Source organism: Sinohyriopsis cumingii, chromosome 18, assembly GCF_028554795.1.
Source record: "Sinohyriopsis cumingii isolate HCF-2022 chromosome 18, ASM2855479v2, whole genome shotgun sequence".
Taxonomy (NCBI): Eukaryota; Metazoa; Mollusca; class Bivalvia; order Unionida; family Unionidae; genus Sinohyriopsis; species Sinohyriopsis cumingii.
Window position 1 is genome coordinate 8,767,862 of NC_142978.1, and position 16,547 is coordinate 8,784,408.

The following is a 16,547-nucleotide window of genomic DNA, read 5'->3' on the forward strand; positions in this document are numbered from 1 at the left end:
TTAGCATCATCATCAGCATGGTCTTTATTCTTTTGTTTTAGCCTGTTGTTCCACAGCCAGCTGACAGCACCAATCCTAGTTTTGATGTTCAGGTATTATTTATTCACCTCAGGGAAAGATGTACAACTCAGATTGTTGCTATAAGCAAGAATAAATGTCATTCATGGTTGCTTGGAACTAAAAAATTAAAGAAATGTTATGCTGAATTAATATGATGCTTGTCTGGAAGATTTCAGAGATTAATGTCATAGTTCTTAACTATAAAGCCCACTTGATATACTGCTGTCCTTCTTACAGTGGGGTATGGTAATTACACTGGGAAATGGTTAAGAAACCTTTAAAAAAGTTAAAATTAAACTTTATCATTTTTGCTTGATTTATTGCACTTAATTTACGTTTTTTACTCATAAAAATTAAAATGGGATTTCACATCATGAAATGCACATTTTGGTGCTTTTTATTGTTTGTATTCCTGAATATTGGAGGTTTACAGGAATCCTTGTGTCCATTCATCTATCCATCCATTGTTCCTTCCATCAGAAATCTTGTGAATGCCACTAGTCTCACAGATTTTGATGGATTTCTGTAAAACTTGGCCAATAGCATGGTCATTTGAATATGCCTATATTGATAAAATACTGTTCCTTCACATTTTGTTAGAGTTATTGTTCTTTTAAACTTGCAGCTGGATGTAGTAAACAAGGCTAGTCTAATCAATTTCATTGGATTGCTAGGAAGCTGTATGTATTGTACATGTGCTTTTCTTGGAACCTTGTGTAGTGTGTAACAGTGGTGAGTGCGCCAGTACTCCATTTTCAGTGGATTTCCTACTGTCCTTCCACAATGTTTGTTTTTGTCTGTGTTGCCTTGCAGCTGAATGTAGTGTATGACAAGGTGGTGTAAAAGTGACTCATCTCATAGATTTTGATGGATCACTTTGAAACCTGATATATATTAAGGTCATCATTTGAAGAGTCTCATATCAATAAACACTATCCTTGTGCAGTTTTTGTAAGAGTTATTGGTCTTTATGACTAGGAACTAGACGTAGTATATGACCGAATATTGTGAAAGTGACTAGTGTCAGTTTTAAATGGATTGCCATGGAGCTTTGTACATACTATGATCATCCTCTGAAGATGCACATATGGATGGATCATATGAAACAGGCTTCCAGGGGCAAATGTTTCTCAAAACAAGTGGTGGATAGAATAGCTTGACATGAAGTTATTCGCTCTAGAAGTATATGAAGGGAAGCAGAAAGTGTTCTCCCCATGGTTAGAATGGGAACAAATCACACAATTTTAAACCTTGATACCAGAAACTGCTAACTGTGGTCTTTTGAGCATAACAAGTTAGCACCCATCACTAATAAAGGCTACTGTAGCACAATCTCAAACACAAAAGGGAGGATAAAGACCCAAAAAAAATTATTTCTCTGCCCTACTGGAGAACTCGGACCAGACATTATAGGACCTGACATTATAGGAGGCTTTGGCCCAGTGTCCAAAATGGAACCTACCCAATCATAATATAGTCATACCTGTCCAACCTTTCCACAGTTACATCTTAAACTGACACTTTGGGCATATCCACTCCAAATAGTAACTGAAGTATGGATGGAATTTAGTGCCAATTTCTCCATGCAAGGGCAAGTTTGAATCCCACCTATGTTGGCAGACAACTTGTAGCTTTTATAGTACTGAAAACTAGACTTGATTTGTGAGATAGTGGTCATGTTCCAAATGCATCTTGATGTTATAAGTATTATCAAAGAAACATTTTGCTTGAAAAGTTGGTTTCTTAAGTGGATTTGATAATTGGTTATTTTCAAGCTGCCTTTTAATTTCCATGCTCAAAAGTCTTTTCACCTGATGATCTTGGATCAGATTCTGAACACTTACGGAACTTTTCTCCAAACAAGCCATGAGATTATACTTGTAGAGGCAGACCTAAAAATATAATACTGAAATGAGAAATACAGTTTTATTGAAAATTGCTCTGCAGCTTTAATTTTACACTTGTTGCCTTTGAAGTTGTATTTTAATTTATCAGAAATTCAGATGCTTTGCTAGTTCATGAAATTCACTATTAATAAGACAAAATATATCCAAGCTATAGTTCTCTCTCTCTTGAACACTCTCAAAGACAGAACCCTACCTTAGTAAATACATTTCTCTTTATTCCATACTAGCAAAAATGAAATGAAATGATTAAGAGTTGAAAGCAAAACCTGAATGCATTTCTGAGACCTTAAATGAAATTGTCATAAATGCAAATGAAAATGAAATGCAGATGTGGTGAAATTACTTGCTTCCAGGTTTGTAGTTGCTTGCCATGAAAGGGTAGTTTAGTTTTCATGTCATACAATGGTTTAAGCTGTTTAGTTTATTTAAAAGCTATTACCAGTTATATTTAGAGAAGTTTATATGTACTCTTTCCTTGGAAGTGATCGCGTTGTTTTTTTAATCTCTATCACTGCACATAGTTATTGAAAATCGTTATCACTGGTGTATATATGTGTCTGTCAAATATTTTTCAAGTTTTATTTATAAGAGTTACAGTCAGATAAAATATTCTAAGAATTGAAAGACCGATTTGTGATCATCTCAAATCAGCAGCATTAATATTACACACCTTATTTTGTCCTTTGGCTCCCCCACTGCCAGGTATTTTTCATTGGAAAGAGACATTATGGAATTGATTCCCAGTCAGTTGCTGTTGTTGTGGGGTTTAAACCATTTTTCAGCACAAGATAGGCTATACATGGCGGCCAGTATTAATGGTGGAGGAAGAACCCAAGAAAACCCCGGAAAGAACCACCAACCCACAAGAAGCTACTGGCAAGCTTTCTCACATACCCACATGGGCCGAATCTGGGACTCGAACCCACGCAGACAGAGGCGAGATGGCAGTGATCCATAAGGGTGAGCGCTTTACACCACTCGGCCACTTGGGGCCCCGACTCCCAGTCAGTCAATAATTATTAACTTGTATGCAGAATATCTTAAGAGCTATTGCACCTAACCAGTCCTCATTGGATATGTTCATGCTTTGAAAGGGTCCCAAGACTTGAAACCAAACCAGACCAAAATTGGATATATTCGTGCTTTGAAAGGGTCCCAAGACTTGAAACCAAACCAGTCCTAATTGGATATGTTCATGCTTTGAGAGGGTCCCAAGATTTGAAACCAAATCAGACCAAATTTGTTATGTTCATGCTTTTGAGAGGGTCCCAAGACTTGAAACCAAAGCAGTCCAAAATTGATATGTTCATGCATTGAGCAGGTCCATGAAACTAAACCAGTCCTAATTGGATATGTTCATGCTTTGAGAGGGTCCCAAGACTTGAAACCAAACCAGTCCTAATTGGGTATGTTTGTGCTTTGAGAGGGTCCCAAGACTTAAAGAGGTTTTCGTAACCTTGATTCACTTTTTTAAATCACAGGGAAATACATTTTGCAAAGATGACATTATCTTGGCAGCAAGAGATCTCCAATATTTTAGATCTAGTCACAGCAGCCTTGGCCTGCTTTGAAGGCCAAGAGTGACATACTTTCCGTTTGGGAGAGGGACGTATGTTGTTAAACAAGTTTCAAGTTTGTACAAACAATGCCATCAAGTATGGTCACCATGATTTAAGTTAAACAAAAATTTCAACAACATTTCAAAGACTGCCAGAGAGAATTTAACCAAATTTAATAGGAGGCATACTATCATACAGGTCTTTCAGATTTGTGCAAGTGATTGCTTATCCATTGCCAAATATGGTCATAAGTACTGAAACCTTTTAATGATGACTTCTTTTAACAGCTTTTCAGAATTTGACCAAATTTGATAGAAAGCATAATGTCTTAAAGGCCTTTCAAGTTTGTACAAATTATGCTGATCTCCTATCAAATATGGCACATTACTAAAATCAGATAAACCTTAAAATTACTTCACAGAATTTTAAAAAGTTTGAGTGGAGGTAGCCATGCATGAAAGCCTTGTCTTATTTCACAAAAGAGACGTGTGATTTGGATTTTTAACATAGGTTTAAATTTTTTTTAGTCATATCTCTACGATGTCTGCAGTGTGGTAGTTTATAGTGATGTCTAGCACTAGAGCATCATGCCGCTGATGAGATGGATGCTTTAACCACACTAGGCCATCTAAGTGGTCTTCACAAATGATATCAGTCTGCCATTACATATGGCCAGCAATACTAAAAACCGTTACATGACTTAAAAACAGCTGGTCTAATTTAAACCAAACTTGGCAAGCAACATTAAAACTAAAAGGACTTTTATATCTGTTCAGAAGAGCCACTATAAGTTATTGTTGCCATTTCTTAAAAGGTTTGACTTCTCAAAAACAGATTATTAGAATTTACCATTTTTGACACAAAGCAACCACCTGATGTGAAATCCTTTGAATTTTTACAAAACCTTTTTGATTCCTAATCAGATATGGTGGACATGACTAACTGCAGAAAACCTTTAAATGCCTTCCTTTATAAAAACTATGGGACAGAGTTTTACAAAATTTGAGAGAAAACATTGTCATGAAGGCTTCTCACGTGTTTAGGAAAGATGCAGTTCCACTCTCAAATCTGGCCAATGTTACTAAAGATTGAAAAACATTTAAATAACTTCCTTACAAACCGCTGCACAGAATTTGACCTTAAATAACTTTCTTACAACAGCTACATAGAACTTGACCTTTCAAAAACTTCCTTACAACAGCCACACAGAATGTGACCTTAAATAACTGCCTTACAACAGCTACACAGAGTTTTACCTTTAAATAACTTCCTTACAAATGGCTGCACAGAATTTGACCTTAAATAACTGCCTTACAACAGCTACACAGAATTTGACCTTTAAATAACTTCCTTACAAATGGCTGCACAGAATTTGACCTTAAATAACTTCCTTATAACAACTACACAGAATTTGACCTTAAATAACTTCCTTACAAATGGCTGCACAGAATTTGACCTTAAGTGACTTCCTTACAAATGGCTGCACAGAATTTGACCTTAAGTGACTTCCTTACAAACTGCTGCACAGAATGTGACCTTAAATAACTTCCTTACAACAGGTACACAGAATTTGACCTTTAAATAACTTCCTTACAACAACTACACAGATTGTGACCTTAAATAACTTCTTTACAACAGGTACACAGAATTTGACCTTTAAATAACTTCCTTACAACAGGTACACAGAATTTGACCTTTAAATAACTTCCTTACAACAACTACACAGATTGTGACCTTAAATAACTTCTTTACAAACTGCTGCACAGAGTTTGATCTTTAAATAACTTCCTTACAACAGCTGCACAGAATTTGATCTTAAATAACTTCCTTACAACAGGTACACAGAATTTGACCTTTAAATAACTTCCTTACAAACTGCTGCACAGAATGTGACCTTAAATAACTTCCTTACAACAGGTACACAGAATTTGACCTTTAAATAACTTCCTTACAACAACTACACAGATTGTGACCTTAAATAACTTCTTTACAAACTGCTGCACAGAGTTTGATCTTTAAATAACTTCCTTACAACAGCTGCACAGAATTTGATCTTAAATAACTTCCTTACAACAGCTGCACAATATTTGATCTTAAATAACTTCCTTACAACAGCTACACAGAACTTGACCTTTAAATACCTTCCTTACAACAGCTACACAGAATTTGACCTTTAAATAACTTCCTTACAACAGCTACACAGAATTTGACCTTTAAATAACTTCCTTACAACAGCTACACAGAATATGATCTTTAAATAACTTCTTTACAACAGTTACAAAGAATTTGACCTTAAATAACTTCCTTACAAGTGGCTGCACAGAACTTGACCTTAAATAGTTTCCTTACAACAGCTACACATAACGTGACCTTTAAATAACTTGCTTACAACAGCTACACAGAATTTGACATTAAATAAATTCCTTACAAACTACTGCACAGAATTTGACCTTAAATAACTTCCTTGCAAAGGGCTGCACAGAATTTGACCATATTTGACAGAAAGCACTAGAGCATATAGTATTTTCTCAGCAGACTCTTTTCAGTTTATATAAATGATGCCCATCTGCCATCAGATATTACTACAATGGAAGAAAATTAAATGGATCTTTTTTCTCAAAAACTGCTGGACAGAATTGAAACTACGTTTTAGATAAACCAGCTTGGCTTTGAGATCTTTTCAGCTCCATAGAAATGAAACCAATCTAATAAAATATAACTGCCATTAATAAAACTAAAACTAAAAATCTTGAAATGATTTAGTCTCAGAACTGCTTAACTGAATATATCCAAATGTGACAGAGATAATTAGGCATAAAGGCTAATTTTGTACTAATGATGCTGATCGACTATAGGATAAGAGCACTGTCACTTCTGATTAAAAAAATCCCCTACTGAACAGAATTTGATTAAAAATTTTAAAAAGCATCCAAGTAATGTCTTTTAAGTTCATACAAAAATGATGCCAATTTGCAATCAGACCGACTGCTTTACTAAGATAAAACCAAAAATGAAAGTTCTCAAAAAAAAACATTCAGCAGAATTTGAACAAATTTGACAGAAAGCAACAAGAGAAGAAGACCTTATAGTTGTCCAAGGCTCAGCTAGCGTAGGTATGTGGGAAAGCCTGCCAGTAGTTTCTCGTGGGTCGGTGGTTCTTCCCTGGGTTTTCCAGGGTTCTTCCTCCACCAGTTATACTGGCCGCCATGTATAGCCTATCTTGTGCTGAAAAATGGCGTTAAACCCTAGAACAACAACAACAACCACCTTATAGTTTTAAATAAATGATGCTAATCCATTATTTAATATAGTCATCGTTACTAAAAAATAGAAAACCTTAAAAGAACTTCTCAAAAAATTGGTTTCATAAAGTCAATCAAATTCCTTAGAAAGAATTCTGGCATAAGACTTTTTGGACGTGCATAATGATGATGATTCACAAACCAGTATTACTGCCATTACTAAAAATACACTGATCTTTATTTGTCAGAAAGCATCATACTAATTTATGGATGCTTTTTTCGTATTTCTGACTCTATTTACATGAAATCTTTTTTCTTTTTATTTTATGTGGACTGTGTCTTTGTTTAGGAATTGCTTCACTACAACCAGCTTGCCATGAATGCAGTCCAGACTGGCATGGGAGCAGGAGAACTTGGTCAGCAGATCATCATTTTAACTAAAGAGATTGAAAGGCTTAAAGAGCAGCACAGGTTTGTTTAAAAAAAATTAATTTCCAGTTTAAACTTATTTTTGTACAATTACATCATTGAAAAATTATGAAACAAGTTTTGCTTACAATTTGTTCTGCAAGACTAAGTAGAACATTTTAATTTATTTTACAATATTCACAAATTTTTAATGTGACATATGCACATATATAGGAATCTTTCCCCATCACTATTGAAAATATTGTTTTATTCATAAAACCATGAAATGAAAAAAATTGCTGTACTTTTGTCATGTCAGTGCCAGTCTGTGAAATTCAGACATTGCAGATATTATAATTTTATAAGATAAGTACCAGTCTATGACATTTGGACATTGCAGATATACTTTTATGACATGTAATGTTGTGATGTGATATGATGTGTGTAATATGAAATTTGTAGATCACTTTATGCAAAATCATGTCAGCAGCATCATGTGATAATAAATTTTAAGAAAATCATGTGTTGCTTTAGATTGGAGCTAGCAGAGATACAAGGCCATCAGGAAATGAAAGGGAGTTTTCTGCCGCAGCCATTGATTGCTCCACCCAAACGAAGAGAATATGACCTTAATGACCCACACCTGATTGAGGACATGCAGGAGTTAGAACTTCATAACATGGATCTGCAGGTACATGGAAAAGACATTGCTGGCCTATTCATTTATCTATCTCTCTGCCTGACTGCCAGCCATTTTTTTTAAAAGCCAAAATGGTTGATAAGCCTTTTGACCTATCATGATGCCTGTTATGACTGTCCAACTTTTTTTTAGATTGATGTGATGTCATAATTAAAATATTTAGTATTTTCATCAAAGCCCATCACATGGTGAAAAGGTTGCTTTTGGATGTAACATTTTGCTTTGAATTATCAGAAAAGTAGTACCTGCCATATCCCCAGTCACTGTTGGTGATGGGGAAGTAGTGTGTGTGACCCTGTCCCCCCAAAAAAAAAATAAATGTCATCCAATTGAGAGTAAACTATATTTACTTATCAGCCTATGCAAGATGACTGGAAAATCAAATCGGAATAAAATAAAATAACTTGCTTTCTTTGAAGCATTTAGTATACTTACCAGTAAAAAAAAATACTTGGTGGACATATTGTCCAGCATCATCTCCACACACACGTGTGCAAACACTGGCATAATCACAACCACACTGACATTAAACAAAAATGCACCAAGTCCCTGTCTTTAAAATCCACTGGATGGCAGAATATAGCCTTTATAAGATGCAGTCTTTGTCAGTAGTTCATTAGAGGGTTTAAAGGTAATGTAAGTGTCATTAGTGTTTCTCACTCGAGACTGGATGGTACTGTTGTCCAAACATCCCTGATGGATTCTCCAAATGAATCCTGATCAGAACTGAGTTGATCTTTGTGGCCATAATGTTAACATTGTCACAACTGTCAATTTGAAGAAAAGTGGTCCCTGATTACCCATTCTTTTTTGTTTTCTGCAGTATAATTTTATGAAGGGATACATAATGAAGTTATGGTGTGCCTTTATATTGAGGAGACTTTGAATGAGATGGATTTCCAGCATTCCACATCTTCATCATCAATAGTGTAGAGGATCTGTGGCCTCAGAATGTCCACCTTCTCCAAATTTTAGTTTTTCAGCAAAGTTGTTCTGTTTAAGAGTAAATTGTATAGAGCAGGGCCCTTCATGAAGCAACTATCACTGCTAGCTGCATTATCACCTATGAATACCCAAATCTTGTTGCATTTATCATTCATTGATTTGACTGAATACCAGTGAAGTTGTTTACTCCCATTAAATCCATCATACAGTGTTCCTATTGACATGTGTAATGTCATACAGATGGAGGTCTGTTGCTTAATGGTACAAAGGTAGTATCCAAGGGTAAACTAAATGATACTTTCTATTGTAGTGAAAATGGATAAGTCCATGTTTTAATTTAACTATGTGGAATTATTATTGCATAAAGTGTGAAATTATACTGTCATTTTTTTTTTACTGTTGAACTTAACATTAACATCAGTGTCAGTTATTTTAATCATTGTCTAAACAAAACACAGAGTAGCAAAAATAACTACTACTGCTACAACTACTACTACTGCTACCACAGCTGCTGCAACTGCTACTAATAATATAATGATTATGATCTGCAGGCCCATGTGACACAGCTTAATAGTGAACTTGCACAGATGAAGATCCGAGAAAGGCAGCTTCTTCAAAAGGTATATTTCCATCTCCTTGATATCTGTTTCTGTGTGTCTCTTTGTCTCTGAATAAGTTTCATTCACATATATACATTGCACTTTCTTGATTAAAATGTTATATTTGTTTTAGTCATGATTTTTCAGATTAGGATACTAATATGGAGTCAAGATTTAATATTTACATGGTTTAATATTTACATGGTTTAATATTTACCTGGTTTGTATTTAATATTTGTGGAGTTGTGATGGGATATTGTTAGATTTGATTGATTACTAAATATGGTTTGGTTTGAGTGGAACCTTTTAGCATCATATGAAATCTAGTTGTAATTTACTTCTGTGCAAATCTGGACTGTATTTTATACTGTTCAGCGTAAAAATTCAAATATGAATATATTTTTTGCATGTAACTTCTTTCCATCTGAAAGGATATGATATTAAATTTGGACTGTCTATAATTTCATCTATCCATCCATCCTTCCAGCCATTTGTCCATTCTGTTTTCATTTTGGTTGTACCCACCTACTTCCTAATTTGTCCAATAAATCCCTTGGTTCTGATTAGATTTGAACCAAATTGGTTATGCTGCTTGGTATCGATGAATCATTGGTTGATTTGGATTGTCAGCATTCTTAGTCATAATTTAGCCCGATTGTCAGATCATTTTATTTCAACACAATAGCTCCCTTAAGTAGTTTTTGATTTGAACCAAATTTAGTAAGCAACTTGATATTGGCGAAACCTTAGCTGAGTTTGATTATCAGCATTTTACATCATCATTTAATGGAGTCACAGCCATTGATTGTCAGATGCATCCAGTTTTCTTTCTGCACAACAACTGCATTAATATTTATTGGATTTTACACCAAATTTGGTATTGACCATGATTTGTATGACACTGTGGCAGAGTTCAGTGTTTAGTGTTCTGTTTTGTTAGGTTATAGCCAGTGATTGTTAGACCCACTCATTTTGTTTCTGAACAATAACTTGATTGGATTTTAACCAAATATTGTAGGCTGCTTGGTTTTGACAAGGTCTTTGGTCAAATTTTGATAGTATTTTACATTATCATTTTTGATGTTGTTATTGCTTCTGATTGTGAACACATCCATTTTAATTCCCAGACATTTTATTTATTTATCATCATATTTCATACAGTTTGGTAGACAACTTGATACTGGATATCGGCTGACGTTTATTATCAGCATTTTGTGTCATTATTTAGCATAAATATGGACCTAGGTTGTTGAACCCATTCACTTTCATTTCTGCACAATTAATGCAGATTAATATTGCTGTGTCCTCATCTGAATTCACTTGTAAACATTCAGTATCATTTAGAATTGTTACAGTCCCCCATTTTTGTTTATGCACTAAAGGATTTCTTTTTTGGATTTTATATGTATTTACCATATGTACTTTCTTATAAATAAAGTCCAGCAACATAGAACTGATCTGTGAGTGCATAATGCACCAGCAGATCAAGGTCTGTGTAGTTGTTTTATTGAGATTACTCCTAACAAACTGCATAAACCCCTATCTGGATGCAAGAGGTCACGGGTTCAAACCCTAGCAGAGTCATACCAAAGACTTATAAAAAAATGGTACTAGCAGCTGCCTCACTTGACGCACAGCATTAAGATGTTGCTGTTAGGACTGGTCTGCCTGGTGTCAGGATAATGTGACTGGGTGGGACATTATGCCTTATGTCTGCGGCATGATGCCTCAGTGCTAGACATCACTATAAACTGCCACACTGCAGACATTGTTGCAATATGACTGAAAAATTGTTAAAGCTATATTAAAAGTCCAAATCACACACACACACACACGCGCACACACACATAATTTTGCAGAATTGTGGCTCCAGATTTTTGTACCCACCCACTTCTGTTTTTTGGCATAATTCCCCTTAATTATTATTGGATTTCAAGAAAATTTGTATATAGCTCGATATTGATTCAACTTCACTGAATTTGTTATCAGCTTCCATCACTTAAAGCATCAGTGTCACTAGATGTTGGACGCACATGTTGTATGCATCTTAGTAATGAAGAGAGCTAATCTATTTTCATTTGTGTTCTTTGTCATCAATAATGTCTTAATATTACTGAGACCTCATCTGGTTTCCATTTGTCTGTGTTCTGTGTCATCAATAATGTCTTAATATTACTGAGACCTCATCTGGTTTCCATTTTCAGTGTTCTGTGTCATCAGTAATGTCTCAATATTACTGAGACCTCATCTGGTTTCCATTTTCTGTGTTTTATGTCATCAGTAATGTTTTAGTACTGATGATACCTCATCTGTTTTTCATTGTCTGTGTTCTGTGTCATCAGTAATGTCTTATCTGGTTTCCATTATTAGTGTTCTGTTTATCAATAATGTCTTAATATTAATGAGACCTCATCTGGTTTCCATTGTCTGTGTTCTGTGTCATCAGTAATGTCTTAATATTACTGAGACCTCATCTGGTTTCCATTTTCTGTGTTTTATGTCATCAGTAATGTTTTAGTATTGATGATACCTCATCTGTTTTTCATTGTCTGTGTTTTGTGTCATCAGTAATGTCTTATCTGGTTTCCATTATCAGTGTTCTGTTTCATCAATAATGTCTTAATATTAATGAGACCTCATCTGGTTTCCATTGTCTGAGTTCTGTATTATTAATAATGTCTTTCCATGCAAGTGTGCTATAACCCATTTACAATATCACTAATGGCTCTTAGTCCTTCCACTACAAAATTATACTCTGATACTTAAGAAAAAGGTGAGGGACATCAGCTGCATGAATTTGCTTGTCATGACTTGAATAAATGTAATAATTTGTTAATTGGAAGATAGATTATGTAATGTAACTGTACTTATTTGTGTTCAGCTTTGAACATTTCAATGCCTTTTTTTATGGGCTACTTTAAAAATGCTTATTGATTATGTAAATTGTCTCTTGCCCATGTTAATCACTGGCGTAAACAAATACTAGCTGTGGGCAAAATTACATGTTACATAATCTATCTAGTTGATAAAGTTGTTTTTTGTATTATCTTCAGGCTGACGATATTCATTACCATTCCCAGCGTAACAGTTATATGTGTCCTCCAAGTCCTGAGGGACACTTTACAGATGGGACCCCAACAGGACCCTTACTGACAGAACCAACACAAATGGAGGTAAGGAACATTATACTTTATTCAGTATATAAGGGTCAAAGTCATTTTACTAATTTACCATCTGATAGAAATGTATCATTTTGTTTAAAATAAGTCTTAACAACAGTTCTAGTCAGTTGTTATTCAGAATATCACCCTTCAATTCCTTAGACATTGTGCAGTGGTAACATGTCTCTAGGCACTCAAGATTTTTGCCAGTTAAAGTGTTTTTTTTGGCATAATTTCAATCAGTCTCATCCAATTATCTGCTGCAGTTGAAATTACTTTCCCAGGTCTAAGACATTAGAATTATCAGTTACCATTACTCAAAAAGACAAGTATAAGAATTCAGTGATTTTGATATTTTCGTATCCATTGGTAACTAAAAAACTGAACTTAAAAACTGAAACTTGTAGCAGATGGCTGTTGGATAACTATTGTTTAAACTCCAGTATCTATTGCAGTTACCTCCTCTTGCTATGTGGTTAGAGAAGAAACTTTAAACTCTCTTGTGAGCATGTTTTTGATAGAAAATAGGATCAAATGTCTAAGATAAGTGTCAAAAAGAGGCCATTTTCTAAATATTGGGGTGGGTGAGTGTGATTTAATGAAGAAATAAAGGCACAAGAAGCATTCAGTTTTCTGTATAGTGTTTTAGAATTTTGCATGAATATCACAATTGTTTGTCATAGACCCTGTAGCCATAGTAACTTTCTTTGTGTGCTCTAATGAATTTTTTAATGATCTTTTGTTACATACTGCACCAGCAGGTAAGGCATTACTTTTAATGGAGCTCACATCAGTTAGTATGTACATAATCAGGTAATAATTTTTTTTCATTGTTATCAAGATTCTCTACAAATATTGCCCCTTTTTAAAAGCTGGGAACGTTTGTGACAAACAATAATTGACATGTAGCTTACTTTAAGAACATAACACTGATTTAAAATTTGTTTACATTTATTGTCTTTTTTCAGTACCTTAGGAATATACTGTATCAGTATATGATGGGAAAAGAGACAAAGGTAATTGACATGTATAATTTTTTCCATTAATTATAACAACACTTGTATGTGTGTATGTGCATCTATCTAGCTAGCTAGCAGCTATCATAAGAGGCAAATATACACCATCTAGAGTGGAAAGTGCTACTCTCCCTGAGTGCCTTTTCCCCTCCATGATGCATATCCCTGGTGATGAAATGTTATGACTTTAAAAATAGATATACATTTAGGGATAGATTTTATACAATAAAGGGAGTATGTTCTTGTTTTCAACCAAACAGTTTGAAGGAAAGTGTATTCCTTTCCTAACTAAGTGTAAGATTTGAAACATATGGGAATTTTAAATGCTATCAATAAAATATTATGATATGGAAACCAATGCACATGCACCTTGTATGCACAAAATGGCATACTGTGTTTCTGTTTAAGATAGCAACATGAACAGTGAAAGATTGTTGTAACAGGATTTGACTTAAATGGATGCTTGCATTAAATGACAACACAACACAGTGATGAAAGATGGAAGTTTATGAAATGAATTAATAAAAATATGTATATCCTCTACAAATACAGTGTAATTTTTTTAAGCTCTAAACACACGACTCATTCAATTACTTTACACAAACATTCACAAATGGGAAAACTAAAATGTGATTCATATATTCCCATGTAATGAAAGTAAGATTGATATAATCTCATGTAATGAAAGTAAGATTCATATAATCTCACGTAATAAAAGTAAGATTTATATAATCTGATGCAATGAAAGTAAGATTTATATAATCTTATGTAATGAAGGTAACTCAATTGTACTCAATTGAAACATACTATATGTTCCATGTACTCAGTTGAAACAACATAAACAATTGAAACAAACATGATCAGTTGTAATCAACATAACATTTGTACCAAACATATGACTTGTACCAAACATATGACTTGTGACTCGTAGTCATTTGTAGTCTGTACGATTCATAACCACGTATGACCATATAAATACTTGTATAAACTTGTAAATGAGACATTTTGACCTGGTTCATATGTCCATTGTCAAAACACACAGTTCTCCTGAATTCTTGGCTTGGCCCACACTTGTATTGGCCACACACACCCCTTCATGCCTTTAACTTGACTTCCTAGAAATTATATTTTGCCAGTAGAGCCTCAGTCCCTTCGAAGGACCCTTGTTTAAAAATACATGCCCATAACTTGACTTCCTAGAAATTATATTTTGCCAGTAGAGCCTTAGTCCCTTTGAAGGACTCTTGTTTAAAAATACATGCCCTTAACTTGACTTCCTAGAAATTATATTTGGCAATAGAGCCTCAGTCCCTTCGAAGGACTCGTGTTTAAACATACATGCCAGGATACTCAGATTACTCAAACAGTTCATATAAAAATGATACAAAATTCTAAATTGCATCTGAGGGTGACTACTTAATATGGAAAGTGCCTTCCCTGGACGATATAATGTATATTAAGATTTCGGAACAATACATATCACTACAATATCTTGTGCTACATGTCACTATAATACCTTATACTACATATCACTATAATACTTTGTGGTACATATCACTATAATAACTTGTGCTACATGTCACTATAATACCTTATACTACATATCACTATAATACTTTGTGGTACATATCACTATGATAACTTGTGGTACATGTCACTATAATATCTTGTACTTAATATCACTATAATAACTTGTGGTACTTATCACTATAATAGCTTGTACAACATATCACTACAATACCTTGTACTACATATCACTACAATACCTTGTACTACATATCACTTTTATACCTTGTGCTACATATCACTATAATAATGACTGCTAATGTGGCCTAAGTGGTTAGAGCATCCGCCTTGGACGCAGGAGGTTGCGGGTTCGAACCCCAACCAAGTTATACCAAAGACTTGTAAAAGTTCCTACTTGCAGCTGCCTCACTTGGTACTCAGCATTAAGAGATTAATTTTTGACTGGTTAGCCTAGTATCAGGGTAATGTGACTGGGTGGGACATGATGCTACATGTCTTGGCATGATGCCATAGTAGTGCAAGACATCACTAAAACTGCATCATTGAAGACACAGTAATATGACTGAAAAATTGTTAAAGCTAAGTTAAAAATCCAAATCACACACATACATCACTATAATACCTTGTGTTAAATATCACTGTAATATTTGGTACTGCTGGTACATATCACTTTAATACATGTACCTTGTGCTAAATATGACTATGATAAATTGTACTATTTAAAGTTCGAATACTGTGTGCTACATATCACTATAATACCAGTTACTACATATCACTATAATATCTTGTGCTACATATCTTAATAATACCTTGTACTTCATATCACTATAATACCTTGTACTTCAAATCACTAAAATACCTTTTGATATTTTCACTATGAACATTTGATGAATTTGAGTTATCACTGAATTACATTACTATGAAAAAACATTGGCTCTCCATTCGGAGTAAATGCAATTTACTCCAGAGTATATACTGATTAGTGAATATTTGGTCGAGTTAATAATTGCAGTGTGAGATCACAAAAATAAATCATCAAAACTTATAAACTTAAATATTATAACTAGTAGAGATCCAATCCACTCTCACTTAATTTGAAGTTACAAAAATGTAATTTAACACTGCCAAAGTTTACATCCACAAAAAATATTTGATATACATTTTCAGACTTTAACTAAGGTTATTGCCACAATTGTGAAGTTTTCTGAGGACCAGTTGAAGCAAGTCCTATCCAAGGAAGACAGCAAATCTGTTGTAAGTCTCATTCATTTTGCACACATATTGGATCTTATATTGGATATAAAATTTATTAAATTAATACAGATTAATGGATGCAACTGGATATACTTATATATCATCACTAGCAGGTGTTTGCATACCATATTGGTGGTTCCAATTGAGGATTAAGGCCATCACTTGATAT

General features: G+C 34.3%; 1 protein-coding gene across 1 annotated transcript in view; it reads left to right on the forward strand.

Moving 5' to 3' along the window:
• The window catches only part of LOC149776043 (uncharacterized), a 150,073-nt gene that overhangs the window by 118,533 nt on the left and 14,993 nt on the right, over nucleotides 1-16,547 (forward strand). Inside the window, exons 15-21 of the mRNA XM_089942150.1 lie at nucleotides 42-92; nucleotides 7,118-7,239; nucleotides 7,711-7,867; nucleotides 9,373-9,441; nucleotides 12,474-12,593; nucleotides 13,550-13,597; nucleotides 16,292-16,378. Of these exons, the coding sequence (XP_089798276.1) occupies nucleotides 42-92; nucleotides 7,118-7,239; nucleotides 7,711-7,867; nucleotides 9,373-9,441; nucleotides 12,474-12,593; nucleotides 13,550-13,597; nucleotides 16,292-16,378 (654 nt within the window). The remainder of the gene's footprint in view (nucleotides 1-41; nucleotides 93-7,117; nucleotides 7,240-7,710; nucleotides 7,868-9,372; nucleotides 9,442-12,473; nucleotides 12,594-13,549; nucleotides 13,598-16,291; nucleotides 16,379-16,547) is intronic.